The sequence below is a fragment of the Stegostoma tigrinum genome, chromosome 20 (assembly GCF_030684315.1).
Source record: "Stegostoma tigrinum isolate sSteTig4 chromosome 20, sSteTig4.hap1, whole genome shotgun sequence".
Taxonomy (NCBI): domain Eukaryota; kingdom Metazoa; phylum Chordata; class Chondrichthyes; order Orectolobiformes; family Stegostomatidae; genus Stegostoma; species Stegostoma tigrinum.
This window is the reverse complement of record NC_081373.1, coordinates 50,634,924-50,650,722: the sequence shown is the minus strand read 5'-3', so window position 1 is coordinate 50,650,722 and position 15,799 is coordinate 50,634,924. Positions and strand designations below refer to the sequence as shown.

The following is a 15,799-nucleotide window of genomic DNA, read 5'->3' as shown; positions in this document are numbered from 1 at the left end:
ATGAAAGATTTGGAAGGTAAACAGTAAAGCTGATTAACAAAATCTGCATAAGCAGGTTAGACTCATGATTATCACCAGAGTGTAAAACCAAGTTAGTTTTCAGGCAGACAGTTGCTAGAACTTGGCATTGTTTTACCGCACATCTGAGAGAGGGTCTGTTACACCATTCAGATTGGAATTGGACATCTATTTGAGAAAGGATATACAGACAGTCTCTGGGTTGCGAACGGCTTTTGTTTGTCAATATATTTGCAAGCCGATTTGTTCACAAGTCTGAGCTCAATGCAGGACAATATAAAATAGCTGTTCGTAAGTATGAGGAAACATTGGCTTGTTGGATCTTTGAAATTAATGCAAATACAGCCTTGCATGGGATCTCATTCGCAGGTGCAAGCATTCATAAGTCAGATATTCATAAATCCAGGACCACCTGTGAAAGCATGTGGGGAAAGGGATTACAGTGGATTGATTAAATTGAAGATCTACCAAGGACAGCTTGGATAGGTACTTTTTCCACTGGAGGATAAGAGATTGAGAGGTGACCTTGTAGAGGTTTATTAAATCATAAGGGGTAGAGACGGGGTTACTGGTGGGTGTCTTTTACCGAGGGTGGGGGATTTCAAGACTAGGAGGCACATTTTTAAACTGAGAAGAGAGAAATTTAAAAAAAACGGCAGGGGCAAATCTTTTACACAGACAATGTTTTGCATGTGGAATAAACCTCCTGAGGATGTGGATATGGGTACAATTTCAATGGTTAAAAGACATTTGGATAAATACATGAATAGGAAAGGTTTGGAGGGATAAGGGCCAGGAGCAGGCAGGTGGGATTGGATTAGTCTGGGATTGTGTTCAGCATTGATTGGTTGGACTGAAGGTCTGTTTCTGTGTTGTATGTCAGAGAAACAATGGGTTCAGTGTCCGCTGTGTTCTTAAACACTATGACATTGACCGTACATCCTACTGCATTGACCGTACATTGTACTATATTGACCGTACATTCTAAGGTTATCTCGAAGATGGAGGTTTGCGCTTATTGTGTTAGCTATAGTCTATCTCAGCTGGAATAACACCAGCATGCAACTTTAAACTGAGGTTGGACTTTCACTTGAGGTGTTAAACCAGTGTCTGGTATTTGTACACGTTTTGGTGATCCACAATGACAAAATTATTGGACAGGTCAAGTCCTGCTTCCATTCAAGGATTCTTTCTTGAGTTTTAACATGCTGCAGGGATCATGTCCATTGTTCCCCAAGCTGCATGGAAGCCATGTTGTGATGTCAAGTGCACAGGCAATGACTGGGTGACAATACATTCGCTCTCTGTTAGGACTATTCCTGCTATTGAAGACAGTGATATCTACAATGATCGTCACAGATGGCCTTGTATCAATTTCAGAAAATCTTGCATTAGCCTGCCCCGGCCACTTCTCCAAGAGCTCACACTCAGTATTAGTGACACCCCCCTGTGTTTGATCCAGATGTTTTGTTATCTTGGAAGCATCCTCTCCAACGCCTCTAAGGCAAATGTTTAAATCAACTGTTGCTTGGCAAAAACAAGCTTGGTATCTGGTAAACTTTGGAGACAGCATGGAGTTTGTTTCTGAGCAAAGATCAAATGTTCTTTTTCTTTTGTTGAACACTGATCTGTCGAGGCCATAAGAGATTCCGTCATCTTTCATCACATGTTCCTTCTCATTGGATGTCAAAGATTCTGTCGCACTGTTTCAAAGAACAGCAAAGCTGTTCTGCTTATGTCTCAGGCAGCATTTATCCATCACTGTACACCAACAGAACACATTAGTTGCTCAACTATCTCATTGCTGTTTCTGGGAACTTGCCCTGCATAAATTGGCTGTGCCCTCTCCTTACATTCTAACAATGACGAGCCTTCAGAAGTATATCATGAGCTGTGAAGTACATTGGAAAATCCAACAGTTGTGAAAGGCAGTACAGAAATGCCAGCTGTTTTGTGCTAAATTGGCTTCCTTGCTTACAAAAAATTGCTTTCTACAAGTCCTTTGAATGGCAGATTAAATCTGAGAGCATAGACTTGTTGATAAGCTATTTGTTGAAAGTTTACTTGGTTATTGGAGGACCAATAATTGATTTGACTAATTGATTTGTCTTTGATCAATGACAAGATCTATAATAAACTTCTTATCACCTCGTTTGTCCTCTATGATGGTTGGTGGAGGATTCCAGCAATCGTGATACTTGACCACAGCCAGGAAGAAGAGAAATTCATTGACTGCTCTACAGTACAAAATTACTGCCCCGATGAAGGGGCAGCACTCTGAAAATTTACAATTTGAAATAAACCTTTTGGACTATACCCTAGTGTCTAGATATTTCTGACTTTGTCCATTGTTTTTGAGAATGGTTCCAGGGATGAGAAACTTATGAAGAAAGAATAAAATAATTGGGATGACTTTCCTATGAAGAAGAGGAAGCTACGAGGAGATCCGATTCAAGTTTTTGAAATCTTGAGGGGATAGAGTGGATGAGGAGAGACTGTGCTCTCTCTGAAACAGACCAAGGACCAGAGAGCACAGATTTAAAGTGTTTTGCAAGAGAAACAACTGTGGGATAAGCAAAAATTCTTTTTTCACTGTGAGTAGTTTGGTTCTGGAATGCAGTGCCTTGAATATTGCTCAACTGGGGCACTCAAGAAGGTATTGGATTATTATTTAGATAGAAATAACATGCAAGATTAAAGGGCAAAGGCTGAGGTTGGCACTGAACCAAAATACTCAGACAGCCAATGTAGACACAAAGGAGTAATGCCCATTTTCAGCAACATAATAGTTCTCTGATGTTTTTTTACATTCCCACATAACCGCAGATATATTGCAAGAGTGACACAGTGGTTAGCACTGCTGCCTCACAGCGCCAGGGATCTGGGTTCAATTCCACCCATGGGCCACTCTCTGTGCAGAGTTATACATTCTCCCCGTCTACGCGTGGGTTTCCTCTGGGTGCTCCGGTTTCCTCCCACAGTCCAAAGCTTTGTGAGTTAGTGCAGATCAGCCATGCTAAATTTCCCATACTGACCAGGGATGTACAGGCTATGCGGATTAGCCATGGGAAATGCAGGGTTATGGATATGACCTGGGTCTGGGTGGGATGCTCTTTGTAGAGTCAATAGGCTGAATGGCCTCTTTCTGCACTGCAGGGATTCTATAGTCAGAAACTCACTTTCAGCACATCATGTACTGATGTAACGCCTTATTAAACCCTCCAATCAGAGCATCACGTAAAGAGGAATTACTTCCTTTTATAACACCTTCCATGGCCATACTTTCACAACCAATGAAGTACTTTTCAATCTGAGTCACTGAGCATGTTCAAGGCTGTGACTGATGGATTCTGGATACAAATGACACCAAGGGATATGAGGATAGCAAGGGAAAATTGTGTTGATGATCTACCATGATTTAGTATAGTATAACAAGCTCAAGGGCTGAATGGTCTACTCCTGATTCTACATTCCTATGATTCATAGTTTTGCCCCAGGCATGCAAAGTTTTGACGCATATGTGATGGACACTTGTTTTAAAGAGCATTGGCTGATCTCTGAATCTGTACAGCCATTTTCTCAGGCTGTGTTTTTTATGCTGTGGGAGATTGGATCATGCTGTATATAATTTACAGATAGAAATCAAAGGCCTAAGGAAGCAATATAGCAGGAGTCAGAGATGCAGTGTTCATTAATGATGAGGAGTATGTGATTTTATAGGTATCCTGAGATGATGATTACGGGTAGCTGACTCCTCTTAAACATTGAGCATGTAGGAACAGGAGTTGCCAATTAAATCTCAAGGCTATTGTGACATTAACTTGAATCATTGCTGATACACCTGAGCTCTATTTGCCCTCCCTGTTACTTTACTTTGGCACACTGAGACAGTTAACATTAGCACAGGCTCCACATGCCAGTTTTGGCAATACGCTGGTGACTCTGTCATGCCCTGTCTGCTTCTCATTCTCCAGCCTATTGTAAGGTCCTGGTTTGGGGTCACAGTTTTCATCACTGGTTCTCCTTCGCAACAGGGTAGAGCAGTGTAGTTTGCTTGTTGAAATCCCCTGTCTCTGTCCTGATCCAAGAAGTAGAAACTCCTCAGAGACTTTCCTTCACGCTTCCCTTCTGACTAACTTCCTTTCCTGATATCTCCTTTAGCCACTTCTTGTAAATTTTGATTGTTAATCATCCTTTGTGAAGTGCCTTGCTATACTTGACCAAAGGTGCTATACAGATACCAGTTGTTGTAGCTGCAGCTCACAGTTCAAAATGTAACTGGAACTTAAAGAGTACACAGAGCCCTGGGGAAAACAACAAGGAAACTCTTCTCAGATGCTATCATTTATATATAACCTAACTGCAAGTTTGGTGCAAAGGTTAGCTAAAAATAAATGTAATAAGACAGAGCAGTTCCCAGAATTGCAAAGCTGCCCTTCCATACAATGGAATGATCAAACAACCGTTTGTTTGCTTTTTGTAGGGTTCACTAGAGAATTGCTTGGTGAAGATCTTGGCCGCATTGAGTAGGAGTGCTAAACCTGGAAGTGTGTGAACTTGCCTTGTCAACAGAGCTTTCCTTTTTTGGTAATATTGGAAAATAGTTCTTGGACATGCATGTGGGAAAAATAATTTGTTTACGTGCAAAAGCTCCCATATCCTCAAACCGATGTTTCTCCATGATTCCTCTGTCTCTGGCTTGAGGTGTCGGATCAGTCTGGGATTTCCACATATGAGGTCACATATTCTCATTATAGTAGTGCAGCTCTATGTCAAATTTCACTTAAGGCCAGACGACTACTGGCACTAATAAAGTGAGTCCCAATCGTGCTCTCAGTGTAAACGCAAGGCCCCAGTTTTAACACCTGCTTGCCAAGAGCAGGGTGAGGGAGGAGTTAAAATTGAGACAGTCCAGTCGCTGTGTTGTTCCTGTCTTTAACAGAACTACAGACTCTGTTCCAAACTATACCACTTAGAATCCAGAGCAATCCCACTGAATTGATTGAAATGGGGCATCCATGTTTATTACTCAGGCACTGGTGTGATTTTGACTGTGATTGGCTTACTCGTGGCCTCCCTGTCCAGTCATACCTCCTGGGATTATAAATGCTGTCTGAACTAGGCCTCCCCCAGCCCCCAAGGTCTGTAGACCAAAGGAGAGAGAGCAGTGGTTGCATCAGGAAGCTGAGGTTCATCGGCAGCTTGTTAAAAGCCTGAAGCCAAGCATCCTGCCTTGCAGGCCAGGGGTTTATTTAGAGTGGTTGTCAAAGGCACTGTGCCCTGAGCCTTTCCTTGCCTCCAGCTGCAGCAACAGTCCTCAGTGCGCAACTTGAAAAGCAGCTTTCCTGGGGCCGGTTAAGCTATAGCAATCAGACCGTTAGCTTTCCAATGGAAGCCAATGATAGCTGCTGGCTTCCTTCTTGTTCAGGATATCAATGCACAAGAAGGAGCTGTCTCAGGGGGGTCGAAGGATGAACGAAGAGCCGACCTCACCAGGCAGGCTTAATGTTCCACCACTGTCTCAGTCTGTGTGATTCATCATCCGAGGATCCACATTGTGGAATGCGAATCACCATGTTGCTTCCCTCTCTGAAGGTTCAGCCACCCTCTCATTAATACACCCTGCAGGAAGGTTGCCTTGAGATAAGTAGAATTAGTTTAATTGTCACACATACGGAAGTTCACAGATTCCTGTGTACAGAGAACCATGGATAAAGTCTTCACTTCTGGCGTCATCTTGGGTACAATGATGCCTAGGTACAAAATCTTAGGTATAAAGTAGAAAAATGAAGAATTAGCGTGAAAAGATCAGCATTACAGTCTTTCTAAGGTTAGGTACAAAGATACCCAGGTACAAAATCTTAGACATAAATTGGAAAAATGAAGAAATAAAGGTAAAAGTTCTCGATTCCCTGGCCATAAGTAGTGTTATTGCTCTCTTCCCAGCATAGCAATTCAAGCAACATTGGACTTGCAGGAGACACAGGGTGACTGCAATGGTCTGGCCCAGTGAGTTTTCTGGCACTGCAGTCACTGAGATGCGAGGAACAAACAAGGAGGCCTTTTAAGATTCTGGAACCTAGCCAGTAACTCATATCAGTGAAAAAAACACAATTCCTAGACCTTTGATGTGCAGAGGGTTAGAAGGGAAAGCAATCTCCCTCTGAACAAGCGCACTCTCGCTTTCAGTTAGTTTCTGACTGAGCCACTGGGAATTGCACTCCACAAGAGAGCGGTTTTCGTCAAGTCAGTTCAGTGGAAAGCCTCTCCAGTCTCTGAATGAGCCTTGGCTAAGTGGTTCACATCCGAGACAGAATATTGCGCATTCAGATCTTGGAGTGTACAATCTGTAAATATATCTACACAAGAATCTACACAATCTAAGGGAGTTTGCTGTCAGCACACTGCTGCATTTCCCCTTCACAATAGTGACTACACTTCAAGAACAATTAATTGACTGTAAAATGTTTTGGAACATCCCACAGCTGTGAAAAGTGTTAACTAAATGCTGAAGCATTCAACAGAAGCTATGACTTGTTCACCTGGAAGTGAGCTTGAGAAGAAATGGGACCCCAAGTCTTATTTCATGGCATGAAGTATCAGTTTGCTTATCTCCCAGCAGCACATTTACATTTTTGTACAGTTGAAATAAAGGATATCAAATTCCGATATTTGATTGCATCTGAATGGGTGTAAGTTCAGAAGATTGAGGGGGGATCTTATAGAAACATTATGAAGGGAATAGATGAGATAGAAGTAGAGAGGACATTCCCACTGGCAGGTGAAGCTAGGACAAGAGGGCATAGCCTCAAGATTAGAGGGAGCAGATTTAGGACTGAATTGGGAAGGAACTTCTTCACTTACAGGGTTGTTAATCTGTGGAATTCCTTGCCCAGTGAAGTATTTGACACTACTTCAGTAAACGTTTTTAAAGCTAGGGTAGATTTTTTTGAACAATAACGGAATTAAGGGATACAGTGAGAATGTGGGTAAGTGGATCTGAGTCCACGAAAAGATCAGCCATGATCTTATTGAATGGCGGAGCAGGCTGGAAGGGCCGAATGGCCTACCCCTGCTCCTAATTCTTATGTTCTTGTGTTCTTAAATCTGAAGTTTGTGGCATAGCAGTTGAAACTCTTTGTTTGGAGTCAAGTCAACCTTGCATAGTAACAGCCAATTTATATTTACAAAGTTAAATCACAAAATAAATACAGCAAACATGTTATTAATGAGCACCAATGGGACCAGGAGTGAGCTGGTTGATCAAATGTTTTGGTTGACCAAGAGGTCCACATTAAACAATGTAAAAACACTTACTCAGGATGGGGGCCCTCTTGTGGCACCTACCCCTCAACCAGGTGATCCAGGTTCAAGTCCCACCTGCTCCACAGGTGTGTAATAACACCTCTGAACAGGTTGATTAGAAAAGCAGGCATACACACTGCTGTTATATTTTATTCACTGCATAAATTCTTAAATCATAATGCAACTTAGTCTTAAATAAAACTTATCTGCAGATAACCTTCTCACTGGCACTCTCAATTGACTACTCAGAGATCACAATAGCATAGTTAATTTTTGCTATTTCAGCCAAATAATTTTTTCCCATTTATCAAGAGTGCCAGTTCATTTAAGGTTCTGGTTAAAACGAAGTTTGCTGCACATGAAGAAAATATTGAAATCCATAATCAGATGCTCCATTATCAAATAAAACCAAAATAAAGCTGTTCTGAGGAAGGGTCACTCAACCCGAAACATTAACACTTATTTCCCTCCACAGATGCTGCCAGACCTGCTGAGATTTTCCAGCAATTTCTATTTTTAGCTCCATTATCAAATCTACATCCAATCTATCTTTATGGTTGGCTGAATCCCCTTGTTTGAGGTTAATTTCTACTTGAGGTCCAGCTTTCTGCCAGGGTTCTTTGACTGACTGAACAGCTCCATCTTGACCCTGAGATCTTTGGGCATGTTGGGGCAGGATGTCCCATGAGGCAGTGGGGCCCAGAGAGCAGGACTTTCCTCCATTTCCATCTCTGCTGCTGCTGCTCAGCCTCAATGTTATGGTGTTTGGCTTCGAACTACAAGCTTGCAGTTTGATGGATAAGTTGTTGGCATTTTGGGTGACTGGTAGTGAGGTTCGGGGATAATGGGAACTGCAGATGCTGGAGAATCCAAGATAACAAAATGTGGAGCTGGATGAACACAGCAGGCCAAGCAGCATCTCGGGAGCACAAAAGCTGACGTTTCAGGCCTAGACCCTTCATCAGAGAGGGGGACGGGGAGAGGGTTCTGGAATAAATAGGGAGAGCGGGGGAGGCGGACCGAAGATGGAGAGAAAAGAAGATAGGTGGAGAGGAGAGTATAGGTGGGGAGGTAGAGAGGGGATAGGTCAGTCACAAGGAAAGCCTCAGAGATTCTCAGAGTTCACCTGACAAAGGAGCAGCGCTCTGAAAGCTTGTGATTTCAAATAAACCTGTTGGGCTGTAACCTGGTGTCGTGTGCCTACTGAATTTGTCCACCCGAGTTCAACACCGGCACCTCCATGCCAAGGACGCTCGCGTGTACACTGCTCTTCCCACTGAATCTGAAGAATGCACTAAAGGGCATTACCGGCATAATTTACCTCAAGAGGTCATTCTAGCGCACAAGCCTTTTTCTTACATAAAGGTGCTGGTCCATACACGGTCCCTTTATATGTATCTATGAAAAAGTAATCATAACAAATGTTCCCCTACTAGAATGCCCCTCTCAGATTTGTCTTCTTTAATGGAGTAAGACTGGTGTACATGGTAATTAGATGAGTTTTTTTCATGAACCATCAAGAAATTACAGAGAGTTGTGAACACAGCCCAGTCCACCACACAAATCAGTCTTCCATCCATTGACACCACCTATGCTTCCTGCTGCATTTGGGAAGCAGCCAAAACAAGCAAAGACCCCTCCCATTCTGGTTATGCTCTCTTCCATTGGGCAGACAATACTCAAATTTGGTAGCACATACCAACAGATGTGAGGAAAACCGAAACAGCTGTGGACGCTGCAAATCAGGAACAAAAACAGAAGTTGCTGGAAAAGCTCAGCAGGTCTGGCAGCATCAGTGAAGGAGAAAACAGAGTTAACGTTTTGGGTAAGGTGACCCTTCCTCAGAACAGAGGAAGGGTCACTGGACCCCTGAGCTTTTCCAGCAACTTCTTCTATTTTCCAACAGATTCGAGGACAGCTTCTTCCCTGCCGTTATCAAACTTATGAATGGCCCTCTCATATATTAGAGTTGATCTCTCTCTGCACCTTCTCTGTAGCTGTAACACTATATTCTGCACTATATTCTGTTCTATTACACTGATGTACTAATGTAAGATATGATTTGTCTGGGTAGAATGCAATACAATTCTTTGCGCTGTGTTTCAGTACATTCGGCAATAACAAATCAAATCCAATCAATTTCTGCAACACTTAGTGAACAAACTAAGCTGTGTTTAGGGCTGAGATCATTTGAATAACTTCAGCTGTCAGGAATGTGAGGTGGGAAGACTGGCTTTGAATTGTGGAATTTGATGGACGTGTAGGAAAGGACTCTGGTGCCCTGCAGCTTAGTAATTAGAATTGCAGAACTGTGGACCAGAGATGACAAACGCAGCAGCTTCCCCGTTGTGTATGACCGTGCAGACAGCTACATGACACAGCAGAAAAGCACTTAATCAATCAATCAGCCAAACAAATCGAGCCAGACACAATAGTATTGGTGTGTCTTTTGCACACCACTCTAATCAGAAGAGCAAGACAATCTGAGCTGAAGTAAGTGATTAATTTAAATGGTAAGTAAAGGTGTTTTTAGTTTCCTGAAGAATTTCAGGTTTAAACAAATGTGGCAGAATGGGTTGGTTTAGCCCCTATTTATTCCGAATAGGGTAGGGGCAGTTTAACAGTTTTAGCCGATATTCCGTGTTAAATACATGTTAAATAAAGCAAGAAGGCCAGCAACTATGCGTCTGTGCATTTGGAAATAGCACTTGAAAGCTGCACTGCATATGAGACGAACCTATGGAGTTTGGTACAGAAGGTGTTAAAGTTTTGCCCCTTTCTTTCTGCAGATGATGGAGAGACGATCTTCTTCAGTGGCAGACAGAAGAGGGAGCGCAGAAGCAGCAAATACCAGACACACTGAAGCGTCTATACTGAAGCAAGGAGAGTGTTGCATTAGGTACATTCACAGCCCTTGAGGCAAACAAATATGCCTGTCAAATTGCATATAAAAATAAATTCCTGCTGCCATTAATGTTGTGGTATGTGTAGTACAATGTGTGTAAATACCATATCTACTATATATGTGTGTATTTTATGTATATATTATTTGTGTGTGTGTGTATGTCCTGACATTATGGACTGTACAGATTATGCAAGTATATAAATGCATATCAATAATATTCCTGACATTATGGGCTGTACAGTATATTCCAAGGAAAATGTCAGACTTTGATTAAGGTTTCCATCTGAACTTAGCTAAATTTGCATCCACACAAATGCTTTGTTTGCTCAACTTCGTGCAAACGTACAGAGGTTGCAATGTCTGAACAGTATGTAGTAAGGCAAGCTCTCTTGTCTGAGATTGCTTCAGACTGTTTCCTGAAGCTGCTATATTTTAAAACAAGTATGCACTTTTGTGTTACTCATCGGCTTAATCTTCAAAAGTATATCATGCCAACATTTGCTGGGAATTGGCTTAATTAGATTTGTTGTTGCAACATTCATACTGGAATCTGACTTTGTGCTGTAGCTTACTGGAAACACAAGTTGGCCACTGTATGGTGATGGCCACCTGACATTTGAACTCAAGTGAACAAAGGGATGGATGGTCCAAATCAAAGGATTAAAGAAACAAAGGTTAAGAGCAAATAGAGAAAGGGCTGACAATTGGAGTACATTAGTGTCACTCAGGTAGAGAAACAGGAAAAGAGAGGGGGAAGAAGAAGGACAGTAAGAGAAAAGACAAAAACATTAAATAAAATCGCAAAAAGTGATAGTTTCAAGATTTTCATGTTTCTAATTGTTCATTTTTTGATCAGATGATTTACTGCTATTACCAGTTATTAAAGGACTTGATTTTCTATGATGAGTTTAATGGCCAATTAATGTGCAAGACATGACTCATGGGGGTGGACTTACAGCAAGACATACTTTTCAGGAGCTCTGCAAATTGGCCATCAACTCATGATGATTCGTGATTCACAGAATATATCACTCCCACCAGAAAGGGCATGTAAGTGCAGTAAAATGATGCCTTTCCATGTGAATTGTTCCCCTTAATGAGAGAGACAAAGCATGAGAAGCTAAAATCAAAAACATCAACACAGGGGAGGATTCCTGGAGTTGTTTTTAGGGGTATCTGCGTCTTGGAGCTTGCACTTTGCTCAATGGACTCTGCAGTACAAAGAAAACCTCTCTAGATCTTGTGCAAGGGATGACGTTGGGTAGTGAAGTTGTGCAGCAAATGGCAACAAAGTCCCTCCATTTGCTTCAGATGGTTTTGGAACTTCAGAATGTCTGATCCCTCCATGTCTAAAAATTCCCGGGACTGAACCAAGTTTGTCACCTTTATGGGAGTGTTCACTGTCCCAGTCGAGCCCATGACTGTTGCTACAGGGACTGAAAGGGCAAAAGGCTGGTTGGTCTGCTCGCCAGACAGATCTTTCTCCCATTGCGTCAGGGAACTCTTCATCGCTCTGATTGATGAGGCCAGCCACCCTGTATTAACTTTGTGGGGCAGCTTTTTAAAAGGATGGTCAGTTTGTGACTGACTTCCCTAATGGCATCAGGGGAATGCGGCACTTACAATGGACAATTACTGGAGTGGTAAAAGGTTGTTGGACTATAATGGATGAGCAGTGGTGTAGCACTAATCAGACAGCCCTTCTGCAGAAAAACCAAGAAAGGGTCACTTGACCCAAAACATTAACTCTGATTTGTTTCCCCAGACCTGCTGAACTTTTCCAGCAATTTCCATTTTAACACTCCTGAAGAGCTAGCACAGGCCCGGTAACCTGAATGGCATCTGATGCTATCGATTCTCAGTCAACCTGTCAAGATTCGGGCGTGTCCACACTTAATTTCTTTTTAATAAAACGTTAAGTAAAATATTCAAATGCCAGTCATGGGTGCATATTTTCGCATTCAGTTATTTCCTGTAAATATTGATTTTCCCATTTATGTGTCACAGAGCCTCAATTATAGTCTAGGGTCATGACGAACTATTCAAATGTTCTCTTGTGAAGCATTAACTGATACTTCTGGGAACAATCTGATTTCCAGTCCCCACAGATAAATAAATTATGTACATTAGAGTGTTGAAGAAAAATGGCAATACATTTTTGAAGGTCTAAGCTTGCATGATGCATCGCTTACTTCAGCTGGCTCACACTTAATGCCACTAACAATAACTCTGTGCCATGACAAAGAAACAGTTTTGCACTGCCTTTTACAACCCAGTGTCTGCCATTAATTCATTCGTAACAACACAAACCAGGATTCAAACGTTTATTTGCATTAACGGTGCTTAAGAATTGATCTTTCAGTGGCAGTGTGACCTGAACACTGAGAAAAACAGAATCTCACTTTTACGAATTAAATAGATGTTTGGATTGGATAGGCGAATGGCATATGAATATCACCTAACTGCAAAGAGAGGTCCACACTTATACAACACATCATAATCTCGGGACATATCAAAATACCTTACAGCTGAGTAAATACTTTGGAAACAGTCATTGTCGGACACATGGCCAACAACAGGGTCAACTAGCAATGAGATACATGACTGGGTAATCTGCTTGTGATTCTACTTTACTAATTCGTGGTATTTGGACGTCACTGGCCAGTCAGCATGTATTGCCCATCCCCAGTTGCCTTCAAGACAAGGTGATGGTGAGTTTTCTATTTGAACCACTGCAGCTCACGTGCTGTAGGTAGATCCTCTTTTGTGAAGGGAAGTCCAGGATTTTGACCCAGTGACATTGAAGGGTTGGCAATGTATTTCCAAGTCAGGATGGTGAATGACTTGGAAGGCAACTTGCAGGTGGTAGTATCCCCAGGTCTCAGCTCCCCTTGTAGATGGAAAAGGTTGTAGGTTTGGAAGGTGCTGTCTGAGGAGCTTCGGTGAATTTCTGCAGTGCATCTTGTCAATGATACACATTGCAGCATCAATGGTGAAGGTAGTGGGATATTTCTGGATGTGGTGCCAATCATTTCGGCCACTTTGTCCAGGATAATGTCAAGCTTTTCGAGCTGTACTCATCCAGATAAGTGGGGATTATTCCAGCACAGTACTGACTTGTGCCTTGTAGATAGAGGACAGGCTCTGGGGAGTGAGGAGGTGGGTTACTTATTGCAGAGTTCTTAGTCTGTGACCTACACTTGTCATGACAGTAGTTATCTGAAGAGTCCAATTCAGTTTCTGATCAATGGAAACCCCAATTAATTGTTAGGAATTCAGTAATTCAGACGCTATTAAATATCAAAGGGATTGCTAGATATTGTTCAGATCCTATTGCATTTGGACATGGGCTGTCTCAGAATCTGAGGTATCGCAAATGGTGCTAACCATTGTGCAGTCATCAGTGAACATGCCCACTTCTAACATTATGATGGAGGACAGGTCACTGATGAAGCAGCTGAAGATGGTTGAGCCAAGGATACCACCCTGAGGAACTCCTGCAGAGATTTCCTGGAGAAGAGATGACTGGCCTTCAATAACTGTACCATCTTCCTAAGTGCGAGGAATGACTCCAGACAGCAGAGAGTTTTCCCCCAATTCCCACTGACTCTAGTTTTGCCAAGGTTCCTTGGTGCCACACTTGGTTGAATGCAGCCTTGATGTCAAGGGCTGTCACTCTCACCTCACCTCTGGAATTCAGCTCTTTTGTCCATGTTTGAATGAAGGGCTGTAATGACGTCAGGAGCTGAGTGGCCCTGGCAGAACCCAGACTGGGCGTCACTGAGCAGGTTATTGCTGAGCAGGTGCTGCTTAATAGCGCTGTTACTGACACCTTCCATCATTTTCCTGATGATCAAGAGTAGACTGAGGAGGTGGTAATTGGCCAGTTTGGATTTGTCCTGCTTTTTGTTTACAGTTGGCAGCTGGGCAATTTTCCACATTGTTTGCAAAAAAAAACAGAAAGATACAATCTAGTAATTTGCCTCATTGAAACTTCACCATTCCATTATCTACGTGTTTCCTACATTTATATCAATAGCCACACTTCAAAAGTACTTAGGGTGTCACAGTGGCTCAGTGGTGAGCACTGCTGCCTTATAGCACGAGGGACCCAGGTTCAAGTACACCCTCAGGTGACTGTCCATCTGGAATTTGCACATTCTCCCTGTGTCTGTCTGGGTTTCCTCCCAGAGGCCCAAAAATGTGCAGGTTAGGTGGATTGGCCATGCTAAATTGGCCGTAGTTTCCAGAGATGTGCAGACTAGGTGGATTAGCCATGGGAAATGTAGGGTTATGGGTCTGGGTGCGATGCTGTCTGGAGGGTCAGTGCAGACTGTATGGGCTGAATGGCCTCTATCTGCATTGCAGGGATTCTATAATTCTACTTAATTGCAGCAGATCAAGTTTCAATGACTGGATAATCTGCTTGTGATGTCGGCTGAGCAATAAATATTACCCACACCACAATTGGGAACTGCTCTGCTGTTCTTCAACATGGTGTCCTGTGTTATTTACACCCACTTCAAAATGATAATCGGGCCCTTTCTGAAAGGTAGCAGCTCTGACACAATGGTATTTGCACAGTGTTGTACTGGACCATTGAACCAGGTAATGAGGTCAAATCATAGATCATAGATCATAGGACAGTACAGCACGGTACAGGCCCTTCGGCCCACAATGTTGTGCCGAACTTTTACCCTAAACCCAAGGTCTATCTAACCTCCACCCCTGCCTTATGTTATCATCCATATGCCTGTCTAATAGCCGCTTAAATGCCCCTAACGAGGCCGACTCCACTACCCTCTCCGGCAATGCATTCCATGTCCCGACCACTTTCTGAGGTAAGAACCTACCTCTGACGTCTCCCCTATATCTACCGCCACTCACTTTAAAACTAAGCCCCCTCATAATAGCTACCTCCACCCGAGGAAAAAGTCTCTGGCTGTCCACTCTATCTATACCTCTGATCATTTTACACACCTCTATCAAGTCACCTCTCATTCTTCGTCGTTCTAAGCTGAGCCTGAGCTCTCTCAAACTTTCCTCGGAAGACCTTCTGTCCATTATAGGCAACATCCTGGTAAATCTCCTCTACACCTTTTCCAACGCTTCCACATCTTTCCTGTAATGAGGCGACCAGAACTGGACACGATACTCCAGATGTGGCCGAACCAGGCTTTTGTATAGCTGGAGCATAACTTCACTGCTCTTGAACTCTGTTAATGAAAGCTAACACACCATATGCCTTCTTAACAACTCTATCCACCTGGGTGGCTGCTTTCAGGGAGCTGTGGACATGAACCCTGACAGCCCTCTGCTCCTCCGCAGTGCCAAGAATCTTTCTGTTAACCCTATATTCTGCTTTCAAGTTTGTCCTTCCAAAATTAATCAATAATCAGTGTTAAACGCCATCTACCACTTCTCAGCCCAGCTCTGCGTCCTATCAATGTCCTTCTGTAACCTAGAACAGCCCTCCACACTGTCCACAACCTGACCCACCTTCGTATCGTCCGTGAACTTGCTAATCCACCCTTCCACTCCTTCATCCAAGTCGTTTACAAAAATCACAAA

General features: G+C 42.8%; 1 protein-coding gene across 6 annotated transcripts in view; it reads left to right on the top strand.

Annotated features, from left to right (window-relative positions):
* fam13c (family with sequence similarity 13 member C) overlaps nucleotides 1-15,799 on the top strand; it is a 132,054-nt gene that overhangs the window by 44,566 nt on the left and 71,689 nt on the right. For 4 of the 6 annotated variants that reach the window (XM_059653152.1, XM_048550622.2, XM_048550623.2 and 1 more), the window contains exon 2: nucleotides 10,113-10,222. In XM_059653152.1, coding sequence (XP_059509135.1) covers nucleotides 10,113-10,222 — 110 coding nt within the window. Of the gene's footprint in view, nucleotides 1-141; nucleotides 310-9,718; nucleotides 9,817-10,112; nucleotides 10,223-15,799 lie in introns of those variants that run through there. The other 2 variants (XM_048550625.2, XM_048550626.2) reach the window with 2 other exon arrangements.